Here is a 13,966-nt window from a genome sequence, read left to right as displayed (position 1 = left end):
AATTTCCCTACCCCCCCAAAAAACTAAGAAGAGCAGCTAAGCTAAACTGAGACGGTAGCAGGGACAGTTTAGATTTTGAACAGCACACTTTAAGTTTCACTGCTGTAGGACATTTTATGAAATGCAAGGATTAATCAAAATCTGTGAAGAGGATTGACTCTGACTACTCTAGTAACACTTTTAATCTAAAAAATATCCTTATAGGTGTCCATTTTACTTTCACATAATGAGAAATTCAAAAGAAACACTGAACATTAGCAGGGGTAAACTACAGAATGTCTTCGTGCAAACTCATTGAAATTATTTTTGGAGAGGAGAGAGGGAAGGAAAGACAATTGCTATGTATATAGCTATCACCAAAGCAATCACTCCAGTTGCATCCTTTGGAGAACTCAGCCACCTTATATTCTAGTCCTAAATTCTTAAATCATGGCCTGCCATGCTTTCTATCTCACATGCACTGAGAATAAAAGCTATTGCACTGCAGATTAATTTTGGAACGCAGCTGCCATTTAACCAATTAAAGGGCTTTTCACAACAACTCTCTGACAGCATAAGAAGACATTCACTATTAATGGGGGGGGGGGGGGGGGGGGGGAATCCACAAAAAACCAACAACTTATTGCCATGGTAAAAGTTTAGGAAAGAACATGGTATTTTTACCATTAATTTCCTACTGAATTTAGCATTAGCCACAGAAAAGCATGATCACATATGCATTCATTCACATGTCTGAAGGCAGGAGAAAACACGGGAGACGACACAGATGCTGCACCTCTGCATGCTTTAACGTCCATACAGTATTTTAAAACAAAACAACAGCAACAACAAAAAGTAGCTAATTAGAGTCCTACTTACAGCTCAGACAGATTTATGCCTGGTGTCTTGCAGGGCTGTTGAACAGCCCAGCACAGGGCTAGAGATCAGAAGTTTTTAGTACAGCACATATTATTTGCCACTGCCTCACGGAGTGACCTTGGGCAAGTCACTTCCCCCACATCCCAGCTCCCCACCTGACAGTCTGTCCCCGTCCCCCTCTCCGCACTGAGCGCCGAGGACCAAAACCCGGTAATTACTCGCTACAAGTGGCTCTGCATCGATGAAGCTGGAATAAAGGGAAAGGGGGAGCGGGAATGGGGAGCGGGGGTGTCCCCTCACCTACCGAAAAGTCTCCCCAGCATGGATTCCGTCTTCCGCTCAGGGGAGAATCCCCCCACCCCTTCCCCGCTTCCCTAGCGCACCGGCTAGGCCAGAGAAGGCGGCAGCTCCGGCTCGCCCGCCCCAAGCCCGGGCAGCAGCCGCAGGAACCGCGCCCTCCGGGCCTCGCGCCCTGCGGGCCTCCCGCCCCCGCCGCCGGAGCAGTCCCGGCAGCCCCGGCCGGCTGCGCGCGGATACGGCGCCACTCGCAGCCCCGCCGGGCGGGCACTCACAGGTGACTGCAGCCGTGAGAGACGGCCGACGTTCCGGAGCGGAGGTGGTCTCGGCAGCCTCGCTGGAGGCGAGGGAGCTGGGACGTGGGCGCTGCACTCCCGCCGCGGAGCCGCCACTGCAGCCCGCCCTTCCTCCGCCCGGGCCGCGCCGCTGGCCAATGCGGGCCGCGCTAGGAGCCGGGAGCCGGCTTGAACCATCTGTTGCGAGGCGCCTCCTCCAGCCCTTAGCCGGGGGCTCCCACCCAAGCGCAGCCGAGGAGAGGGAAGCCTGCAGGGAGCCTGCGGTCCCTCCAAGGCGCTCTTCACCCTGCGCATCTCGGGGACTGCGGCTGTGCCCCGCCTCCTTCCCCCCACCAGGAATCTCTCCGTCTCAGGGCCGCCGCTTCTCCCTCAGCGCTCAGCTCCCCTCACAGCGCCCTCAGCGCCCGCCCGGACAACCCCCTCAGGAGTGCCAGGTGGGGCAGCGAGAGGGACGGGGATGTCAGGGAGCAAGAGCTGCAGGTGGAACTGATCCTCCTCAGGTGTGCAGGCGATAAAGTCCCGACCTGATAAAATTTTTGTACTTCCCACCTAACAAGTGGGATTCTCGACATGGAATGTTGCACGGAGAGATGTGTCTCATCCTGCTTCAGTGTCAGAAACCGGGCTAAAATCTGTGTTTAGACTTAGACATCTCTTGTGAGCAAGCTCTCCCAAAAGAGTCAAGTCTCTTTCACTATTTAACGGGTTTGAGTTTTAGCCTTTCACGTTCCCAACTGGAGGATTTTCCCAAAAACAGGAGGACAACCTATGTGCCCAGGCCCTTATTTTGGGTCTCCACCGCACGTAACAGTAGTTGAGATCCTTGCAGTGCAGGTGTAAACTTTCACGAAAGCAGAGTGATAGTTCGTGTTTTACTTCTCTTTTTGTATTAATAATTTCCTTGTTACAGGCCTCCCTGATCATGCTTTTTAACTAGGTGCCTATGTTTTCTGTTGATTCTGCAGGGAAATAAAATCCAGGGAATAAGACAATAGCTTTATTCCAACAGGTTCTAGAGTAATATTTTTAGGAAGTCATGTCACGAAAAATATGCAAATTTATGTCAACTTTCAACAACTTAAAGTTAAGTAAATAATCTTGAGATTCATGCTGTGTAAAGTAGAAAAGGTACTTTTTAAAATGGGTTAATACAAGTTCTAATTTAGTCTTTTTTTTTTTTTTTGAAACCATCAGATTCTTATTTCTCACCAGAGCAGTGTCAAATTACATATTTAAAACCAGAGCATGGACTAGACACTATTTGCAGGGCTTGAGGATCTGACGTATAGTATTATGTAAATTTTGTGGTGGGGTGAATGTCAAAGGGTCAAAATAAGCTGGGTAATCTTGTAATTAAATTAATCATAGCTCCTTTTATTATAAAAAAATATGATTTCTGGAAGTAAAGCCAACCAGCTGTATTTTATACCAATGCTGTTATGACATGGCTTGTAAGTGGTTCAACACGTTACTCCAAATAAACACTTTCAAAGATGGGATCTCTTTCTTGCCCACCAAGAAAGTTTTATCTTTGTATTAAAGGTGCTCAACAGCTTTATCTTATTATTACAAAAAAGTCTCAAAAGTACACAAAATTAAATGATTGCAGTCTTTCTTAGGAGACTCCAAATGGATAAAATTTTGTCCTCAATATGCATGTGTAATGCCTCTAAATCTGAAGGGACGAATTGTCACTACAAGATATTTTTAAGGAACAATTTCTATATAGTTATAATTACCAGAATGATAAATTGGTTAGTGAATCGTCCATTAATCTTACAAAGCTATTCTCAAGCCTAAGTTAATTCCATATATATTCTAATCAAGACTGATCATAATAATTTTGTGAGATATTGTGTCTAACATTAATGCATGATTTGGTCTTACTACTTTAAGAATGTTATTATTGATTTTATTAATATATAGAAATTCTTCTAACAGCTTAAACAAATTGACCTAGGTGCCAAATACATGCATGAAAAATTGCTCTTCACTTGACGGAAGAGCATGCTGTCATCATATATGAAAGACAAAGGATTGTTGGAAATAAAACTACCTATAAGCACACAACTGACCTCTGAAGCAGTGAAAATACAAATGACCAAAGATGGAGAATGAACAGGTTTCCACTAATTTCATGATGAAAAACACTGTATCCCTGAAAAATGTTGTTTTTTTCATGAAAAATTATTGCAGTGCCTAGTTATGGGAGTTCAGTGACATGAGGATCTGGTACCACCAAGAGAACTATTCAAAAACTATTTTGGTGTGTTTTCCATGCGCAGCAGGTGTTCATTAATGTAATAAGCTCAGGAAACACCATCTCTTGCCATTCCCACTCTACGTTTGCATTAAGAATTTTCGTTTTATGGTTGTGTGCATGTTGCATATAGTTCTGCTGTAATTTTCTTTCCCCATCTTTTCTTTATGCAAAGCAGAGAAAAATGTGATCTATTAGGGTGATGCTTTCAGCAGAGTTAAAAATATTGAAATAAGCTAGCTGTAGTAATAAATATTTTTAATCCCTAATGTCTTTGAAGATCTATTAACGTTTAATCAATCCAACAAATCTGATCGTTCTTGCCAACTTCCCCTGTCCAAATAAAGATATATCAAGTTACATTAATAGCATCAGTAATTAAATACTAGTGTGAATGTAAAAGCAAACCCAAAGATCCAAATAGTGCAAACTTGGGCCATGGATTTAGTTTCAGATCTTGAAGCAGGCTGTTCTTTGAAGTGAACCAGCCAAAACCATATGAGTGGAACTCAGTATGTGAGTGCAAAACCAAAGTTTGAATTTTAACCTACCCCCTCCTTTTCCTTTTTTTCTGTATGTTAAGTTCCCAGTGGAAAAAAAAAAAATCAGGACTGAAGAAACTAATCAGAAACATACCTTGGAGCCTTAGTCATAAAGAAGTTGCTTTGTTATAAAGACAAAGCAGATATGTGGGAATGTTGCCACTTTTTATAAACTGTGAAAAGCTAGAATTTTTCTTTTTTTTGGTTATGTGCCAGTGATGACTCAGGAACCGTTACGAAAATGAATGTACTACTTCAAATGTGGCAAGACCTAGCCTAGATTTAGACAGTGTAGCATCTTTACCTAAACAAACAAATTCATCTTGGAAGCTGCAGAACTGAAACTAGCTGAAATGTCATTTAGCTGCTGACACTAGTGAGCAAGCAAAAACATGGATGGACAGTGCTAATCACTGAAAATGCCAGCAGATGGTAAGTGAAAAGTTAAGTTCCTACCCCACAGGGCCATATCTTCTGCTGGCAAGCAACTGTATCTGTAAGGGGAAGGGGAAAAACAGAAAAGCAACAAGAGGCACAAGAGGTACATAAGGAAATAGCTGTCTAAACTTCAGCAGGTAATATAGTTAGAATAGAATCAAATAGATTCCAAGATGAGTCTCTCTAGGTAAACACCAAAACTGTGAGTTTCTGCATGTTCTTTGGTAACTGTGGTAACTGCAATCTCATGTTTCCTATCCCCTTCCTCAGAACACATTAAGGGAAGTGGATTTGTAACTCCAGTGCTAACAGGGAAGTGTTCAGCAATAACGATTTGTAGCTTTTAGAGCACTTTCCTGTTTCAAGGGGCTTTGCAACCACTGATTAATTAATCAGTTCCGTGTTCAGTTCTGGGGAAGCACACAATCCTTCCTCTAAACAGGTGGGCTTTGTTACTGCTCTTAAAGATTGAACTGTGCTGTGAGTTGAGTGAGTGAGCATGTGCAGAGAGGCAGTACTGGAGTGCTAGCTGCTGAAAGCATCCTCTTTGGATAGCTACAAAGAACATGCTTAACAGTAGCTGTAAATCTTTTCCTTTCTTGAGGTGTGAGATGATACACAGAGGTAAAAAAAGCCTCATTATCTCCTTCCACAAGTTAGATTTCTCCTTTGATGTGTTAGTATAAAGGCAGGTTGCTGTGCTGACAGAAGGATCAGAGTCATCAAGTCGTCATTCCTTCTGCTACCCACACATGCTCACAAATTACTTTTCTTTTCTGATTTTCTATGTCTTCAAAAGCAACACTTACTGTATTGGTTTCTACATTTAACCTAAAATGGATTTAATTTTAGACACAATCCCTCTATAACATGGAGTTTGCCTTTTCAGTCCAATTCATCAATATGACTCCACCTGTCTGGATGCATTCACTTACACCAACTGCCTTTGCTTTCGGTAAGAATGGGACTCCTTGACTTTGTACCTTCTACAGCTTCTGTCTTAGAACACTGATCTTGCCTTTTTCAGCTGGTAGCCTAAATGATCTGAATTATATGTATCCAAAAGTTACCGTTTTAAGAGCCTATTTACAACATCAGTTGTTGGTAACTAAACAAAATTTCTTAATTTGAAGTGCATAGTACAGTCACGTACTTCAAGTGCACATAGTTATAATGGAACCCTGCCAGTGAGGCTGTCTGAGCAATTGCATATATTGCATGTCAGTTTTGATACAGTACTGAATCTGGCAGATTGTTACAGAGCATATTTTTTCATGATTTGGCTAGAAGACAGCACCTGAGACATTTTATTAAGAACTAGTATAATATTTTTTTGTATCTCCAGTATGTTGAGGAAAAGCATCTTGAGGAGGAATATGTGAAGTCTTTTCAGTGGGGAAAAAGAGACAGAGGGAGAAAGTACTTAATATAGCTTAGAATTCTTTGCCAAGTTACTTGCTGTAGAAGCTTCTGCAAGAACTTTGTGAGCAAAGATTCCTTGGACTCCAGCAGGGGACTGAATATTTTTGTAAAGATGTACAGCTTTACACTGCAGGACAAAGTTCACATTATTTACTGCAAAACAGCTGGCTGCCTGCCAAACTGAAAAAAACACTCCCTTGCTAGCATTTCAGTTGAAGAAAAAAAGGTAAAATAAATACTTCAATATTGCTCTATTACAGTGTTTAGACTCTACCCTTCCGACAGAAAAAAAAAGAAATTTATTACATCAATAAATGCCTCCCTAAAGATCTGAAAACTGCCAGGGCTCTCTGTCTCCTCATTTCTAATGAAGCTTTGCAATTTCACCAAAGTCAGAAAGTTGTGATTGTACCAATATATCATGCCTGTACATACGAATGCGATGTGTATGGAGAAGTGACATGCTTTAATTGTATTTGTCATGGGAAAGATCAAATAATCCCATAAAACATGGTACAGATCTCATGATTGATGATTTCATTTTGAACAAGGCAAGTTAAAAATGAGACTAAGCAGAGGGATCTCTGAAGTTACTCACTTGCATATACAGATTGTGCACAGATCTAGTACAGTTCATATGGGTTGAATGTGCATATGGCATATTTCTGGTTACAAGTCCATGGATTTTTCCTATTTGTGTATTTCTAAAGTAATGTCAATTGACAAAAATGCAATTTCTTCATTCTTAAATGCCTGAGGAATTTAACACAGTTATCCCTGGGAAATGTTTCTTTTGGTATTTGGAGGTTGTATTTCAATTATACAGTGGTACTACAGGTACACTGGTATATTAACCAGTGGATCTGTAATTTGCAGATGAACAGTAAGATATGTGCTCCTTAAGGCTTTAAGTCAGCTCCAAGTTTCACTCTTCACCAGCAACGAACACTCATTGGTTTACTGCTGTCTTCAGTCACACGTTAGGTTACACTCTGTATTTAAACATTTTCTTCATGCTTCCTTGTTCTAGATCCAAAATATAATAGCTATAGGCTAGGCTACACAAATATGTAATATCTACACATTCGTAGATATTAAGGGAAGCAGGAACCATTGTGACAGATTAACTTGATCTGGCATCTTGCTTTTCTGGTTATAATGCAAATCTTTCAAGCTTCACTGGTTACCAATGTCTCTACTACGGCAACTGTTCAATACCACAGATATTGTTAGGCAGTATTTTACTTGCATATGCCATGTGTGTTTCTATGTATTGAGCCTTAAAATCAAACACTCCCTGACCTTTTTGGGACAAGCAGTTTGAACCACAGTCACACCTGTGGTTCAAATTTAGCTGCTAGCCCTTACTACTTAAAAATCTCTACCAGAATTGCCATTTTCCTTTCTTGACTTAGTATCTGGACTCAAACCAGACCTGCACCACTGAGATACATGTCAGTATGTATGAAGACAGATTTTGAATCTCCAAGGTCTCAAAGATAGTTGATTTGAAAGTATTTGCTTATGCTAGGCAACAGAGAATATATATGCAAAAGCGAAATTTCTTTTGGATTTTATTCTTCTCAAGTATAGGCACTGAATGTATTCTTATATATACAGTCTTTATGTTGTAAAGAGTTTTTCTGAATAACATGCATCTGTATAAACATGTCTTTTATTGAAGGATGGACAAGTGTTGGGCTGAAGTCAAAGAGCTTTCAATATAAATTGGATTGTGAAGCATAAAATAGGTATTAGTCACAAATGATACATCACAGTAAGACATCCTTCTTTGTGCATAACCTTTTACTTATGCAGAAAGCAAGTGTACAGTCCCATGCTGTGCTCTTCTTGCAGTTTGGCATGTTGCTATAAAGCACAGAAATAAGAAACAATTTCAACCGTTCTCTTGTTACATAAAGAAATTCTGATTAAAGAAATATCTGCTCCCATGACAGTGACATCACATGCTACAACCCCTAATTTTATGAATCCTCAGGGTTTGCCTTTTAGTTTTGTATTGGCAGAGTAGAGAAATCTGAATGTGTGCATGAAGGGGGAAGGGCCTGAGCTGTGCAGCTTCTAGGAAGCAGGAGCAGCAAACGAGGATCCCACACAGAGGTTTTCATTATATGGTTCTTACGAGAGAAACTACATTGTGGAATAAATACCCAGGCCATTGTTTGATTTTTAACCCATTCATCACTAAGATGAAATCCTGCCAAACTAGGCTGACATTTCCCAGAATGTAAAAATGAGTTCTGGTTTTTGCAAAAGGATCAAAATTTTGTCTGGAAAAATCCATTGAAGAGGGACTCTTTTTTTATTAAGCAGATTTTACCAGATAGTGTCCTTTTTCAATATATGGTGTCATACAAATTATCCCCCAAAAGTTATGTAGCAAAAGTTAATTTAACACGCCTGGAACAGCAGCTGTAAGGATCATGATCTTTACAGGCAGAATGTAAACTTAAATATTTATAAGTATTTGTAATGTTTATTTCTATACTGTGATGGTATAACAAAGAATAACTGCAGAATATATAAAATTATCGTGTGTTGTTTGCAACCTGAAAATGTATGGGAACAGAGCCCTCCCAAGACAAGAGCTTTGACATCCACACATTCAGGTTTGGCCCTAAAATGCATGAATCATGGTGTTTTGGCTACTGAATTATAGAAGATAACAAACAAAGGCAGTGCAAAGGGATTGCAGAGTAACATTATCTGAAGCAGTAATGATTTAGAAAGAAAATTCAAATTATTTCCTGCCATTTGGTGGGTGGATTAATTTCTGGGTTTGATTTATCTGAGCTGTTACATGTTTGTGAGGTTTTCTAGATTTCTTTTTTTTTTAGCATTAACAATAAATCATAATACTTCCTAAATTCATTTTATTCCTGCTGAGAGCTAGTTATCATTTGAACTTTCACCCCATTGCCTGACCACACTGATTTTCTGTTCATTTAACCTATTTCTTAGCACAATGCATGAGAGAACTAAATATGAAGGAGAATTTCTTATAAATTGTAGTACATTCTTTTTATTTGCAGCTGTTGTGTTTCTTGCTTTGTGATTATGACAGGCAAATATTAGTGTGGACAAAAAAGAGTAGGCACATATATATAAATCACCTATTCTATATTTCGTTCTGTTTGATTGTAAAAATCAAAAGTCAGCTCTCAGTTTTTATCAGCAGCTGTTAAAGTAAGGCTGTAGTGGGAATTTCTAAGAAGTGTGGTCATATAACCTAATAGTAAACCTGGAAAATATGGATTATGACTGGCTGCACATGCATTTTTATTTTACCTTCTTTTATTATTTGAAGAATTAATCTAAAAGTCAGCCCTTCTTTTTTGTTTAGCACACGGTATGCCTTTTAATGTTGGGTAATACAGAGTAACACACACGAAGCATAATTTAAAAGCATTTACAGATGACATTTCCTGATTTCTGGGAAAGAGCAGCACAGATAGCTGTACTGACTGTTGGTTTTAAGTCCACTTCACCCTAGAGTTCTTATGTCTGGTCTTCCAGTTACTCTGTTATTTGCAACTGCATGAGTTATGCATGTATCTGGACACAGTCTTTTGAGAATAACAAAAGGCTCAGTATGACTAACTCCCAAAAATCTCCTTGGGGTTTTTCCTCAATATTGTCATGGCATGCAAGACTTGGGCAATCCAAGGCAAGCTCTATTTGTTTAATTTACATATTGTTTATTCCTTATAATAAATTTATGTTCTTTCATTCTCAGATATCATTAAAGAAAACACCCCAGTTGTACTAAATACAACTTCTGTTGGAGAACTTGTGCATGTTCTTCTATGTTACGAGAATAAAATTTTGTGTAGGATTTTCATTTCTTTCTCCCACCTCCCCAAGTTTTTGTTTTTCCCCCATATACAACAGGATCCTTGTATTGCTTAGAAACTTAGGCTGCTTAATAAGCACATGGACTAGCCTCATAATGAGTTTTATTTGTTACCTATAAAAATCATCAGAGTCCTTTAGGTGTTCACTGGAGGCAACATTTTTAGATACTTTAAAAGGGTTTAGGCACATTTTCTTCTGGAATATGGATGATGTCATTTGCAATGGACTTACTTACACATTGCATGTTCCATTTCACTCATTCATTCTAACCTTAATATGCACCTATTAATTTGAAAGACAGTGAAAAGCATAGAATTCAAAAATCCGTATGAAAAAATGGCATGGAGGACAAAAGAAAGGTAAAATATGAATAAAGGGACAAAAAAAAAAAGTTCACTAAAAGAAATAGAATCCTTGAATTTGCTTATTCTTTTCCTACTATTAACTAGATTTATGCAAGGTCACTGCAAACTGTGCATGAAGAGCTAAATGATATCATTTCTGCTTACACTGTATTGGTGGTGGAAAATTAACCTCCAGGTAAATTGCTTAATATGGGACTCAGTCTTTTACCAGTCTTTTTTGTTTTGTTTTGTTTTGTTTTGTTTCAGTAAGTGTCTTACAGCCAAAAAACCTACTTTAGTGGGGAAAAAAGTATTAGTCCATGTCCTGGACTGTGTGCTGGCTCCTTTCCACTAAAAGGATCTATAAAGCTTTCCACAGTCGGCACCTGAGATTTCTTCTGCAAGAGGGAATCCCTGGCTGAGGTAGAGCTGGCTTACAGCCACCTGGCTTCCATCTGTGCCAAATAGTTTTAAGAAAGAGATTTGGAATATTGTCCTTCAAAACTGAACTTCCCATAGAAACACAGAGACTTGCACTATGTGGTTTTTTAATTGTGTATGTATATTCATGGCTTATCTTCTTCCTGTGTGTAAGTCCTAAGCAGGTATTTATATGCTGTGTATATAAAAGGACTCTTTCAGCAGAAAATTTGTGATTTTGCAGCATTTAATAAGTGAAATTTCTTTCGAGTACATATCTTTTCTTTTTGTAAAGAGTTGTTTCTCCCTTTATGTAGATGTTTCACTATTACCAAGAAACTGGGTACATTTCCTTTGGGAAACTTATGCTGATTGCAGTTCCTTTTCTAAGACCTTAATATTTAATGCATAACATTAAATATCTTAACATCTAAAAATCTTAATATTTAATGCATAACATCTGTAGCCTGTTACAAAATGTTGACTGAGACACAATGAAGAGTAAGTAGGTCTAGTTTGCAGTTTTTATTAAAGTAGGGATTGAATGACAAATTCAAAACCAATTATTTTGAAAACAAAATATGATATCTAAGCCCACAAAGAGAAAATAATAATATTAACATCTTTAGGTTAGGTATAGGATCCAGAAGCACATAAAACTGACCAAAAAACCCAGCAAACTTTGCTTGAAAAATATACATACCAAAGCTTTCACTTGTATTATTAATATCTTATGTAAGGAGGAGAGAGTATGTTGGAGTTCATGAGTTTACTATGATATATGTAAAGGGAGTCATCATTACAACAGATAATGCATAAAGGATTGCAACAAGTACTTACATAATAGTATGTAATTTATCCTTTACAATTGCTTCCTGTTTTGACATGAAGAAGATAATTGTTTGTTATCTTGCAATACATATGGTTTTGTTTTAAAGCTTCTTTGAAATTTTGAATCTGACAAACATGAAGCACTTCTATTTTATTAGTGGCAACCAACCTGAGTATATGCAGGCAAACTGTTACATGACTGTGAAGTTACTGCAGGCAACAAGTTTTCTGTGTGTTTGTCATTGAGATACAGAATACATTTTGGAGGTTGCATTTTCAAAAAACAGATGTTGTGAAAGATGTCTCCTTTCTAAGTGTAAACCTATGTGTCTCCAGCAGGGAGAAAATTCACAACTTTAGATCACCCCCAAAGAAGAGCTCTCTAAGCCAATTTTCTGAACTACGCTTATTTACTAGACTAATACATTCCTAAAAAAACCACAAAAACCCCAAACCCATTTAAAATAGTCTAAAGGTTTCACTCCCCATCCTGGAGTCATATCAAGAGCCCCTTCACCTCCACTGGACTGTTTGGTGGGGACTCTTTATCAGTGTATTAGAACCACACTACGAATTTTCCTGACAGTACAGCATTGGCACTTCAGTAGCCATAGACAAGCACTCTTATCCTAGCTTGTAGGTTAGTGGTTTACCATTAATCTTTTACTATCCCCAGCTGAGCCATTTAATTACACTCCTTGCTCCCTGATGGCCAGTCTGGCCAGACTACTGACAATGGACTTGTATTAGTGTCTTATGTTCTATAAATGTCTTATGATGTTATTACATTATAATGTGGATAAACTAATTTGTTCTGTGTAGATGTATTTACTGTGAAGGGTAGAAAGGTTGTGGCATATTATACCAGGAGACGTTTGGGCCAGATTTGTAGCTTTTAAATGTTGACATAGCTCCACTTATACAACATACCTTGTCATAACCTATGTTGTATTTTTTTTCTATTCCACCTTAAATTTAGAAACCAGTAATCTTATCATTAACTATTTAGTTATTGATCTATTCCGGGAAGAGAGGTGACAAATTTTTTCACTTCTTACCAATCCCTGAGGCATTTTATCCTTAATGACATGTTATGTGAAACCCAAAGTGCCAAGGACCTAATCTGGGAAGATAAAAATCTTTGAAATACCAGTCTATAATAATTTTGTAGCAGAGTGGTAGGGCAGGGAAAAGGAGTGCTCCTGTATAGAAATATTCTTTTTAAAAGGCAAGAAGTTTCGACTAAGAAGGACAGTGGTAAGTTATTTTCTTTATACTGCCTTCTGTCATTCACATAAAGACATGACCTACTCTCTAATATGTCCTGCCAATCTTTTGAAGTAAATGTCTTTTTAGTTTTAAGGTGATTTGAAATGTTCCAATCCATTAAAACATGTATCATTAACATTCCAGCTAAATAGTCCTTGTTGTGATTAAAATAGTTTAAATATTCTCTAATAGACCCAGAAGGGTAACTTCACTCTGCATTTCATCTTTGTCAAGTTTTTATATTCCATGTATTATTCTTCACAATTACACAGCCAGAAGCCTGTTATATTCCCTTTGCAGAGCTGTTTGATTGAGAAGAAATAAAAATGAAAGGGAGAGATTGAAGTTTTTGGGTTAGTACTAGCTACAGATGATATGTATTGGATTGAAAAAATAATCCCAAGGTGTGGGTCAAGAGGTTGGGAAACAGATATGGAATTTTTAATATGAGGCTATAGAAACAAATCAGTTTGACCCAAGTTCATTGTGTCTGATGATTGTTACTATTTGGCAATCTTTGGGAAACAAGCTAGAGGGGAAATGCCTGCATAATAAAAAGAGCTGAACCAAGCTATCCCTGCACTTCTTATGTTCTGTTTCAAAGAGTAAACAAGTATGTCAGGGATGTAACTAGAGCTTACTGAACTCCAGTGTTCACAGTGGACAAAATGTTGCTGAACAGACAACAGACATGCTAATTGGATTTTGTATATGGAATATGAACCTGTTTCCTAAAAAGTATATGTTGAACTAGAATAATAAATTCAGTTTTAAAAACCTGTAATGAAAGTATGCATTTGGTATGTTTGACACAGAGGAATGCAGGAATATTTATTTGTTGATCAAATACCAGTTTTTATTGTGCAAATATTGTGTAAATACATATTTACATTTGTAATTAATTTGATATGTTTGTCCCAGATAGGTCCTAGATAGATTTTCAGTTTCTCAAAATATTTAGATTTATAGAATTTGTTTGAAAATTATCCACCAACTTTATATTAGGAATGATACAAAGTGTGAGTGAAATCTTTTGTGTACACCATGGGTTATACCCTTTTGTCAAAAATTCTCTGTAAGGTAAAAAAGGAGTTAATGCAGTGTGAGAGCTAC

The 13,966-nt window shown here is 38.2% G+C and overlaps 1 protein-coding gene across 4 annotated transcripts in view; it reads right to left on the bottom strand.

Moving 5' to 3' along the window:
* Window positions 1-1,754, bottom strand: part of SULF2 (sulfatase 2) — a 122,762-nt gene extending 121,008 nt beyond the window's left edge. The window contains exon 1 of one of the 4 annotated variants that reach the window (XM_048321458.1): window positions 1,431-1,754. In XM_048321458.1, the coding sequence (XP_048177415.1) occupies window positions 1,431-1,745 (315 nt within the window). In that variant the 5' untranslated portion in view covers window positions 1,746-1,754. Of the gene's footprint in view, window positions 1-1,162; window positions 1,207-1,430 lie in introns of those variants that run through there. The other 3 variants (XM_048321457.1, XM_048321460.1, XM_048321461.1) reach the window with 3 other exon arrangements.
* Window positions 1,755-13,966: the final 12,212 nt, after the last annotated feature.

This window comes from Corvus hawaiiensis, chromosome 17 (genome assembly GCF_020740725.1).
Source record: "Corvus hawaiiensis isolate bCorHaw1 chromosome 17, bCorHaw1.pri.cur, whole genome shotgun sequence".
NCBI lineage: Eukaryota > Metazoa > Chordata > Aves > Passeriformes > Corvidae > Corvus > Corvus hawaiiensis.
This window is presented reverse-complemented; position numbering and strand designations above follow the sequence as displayed.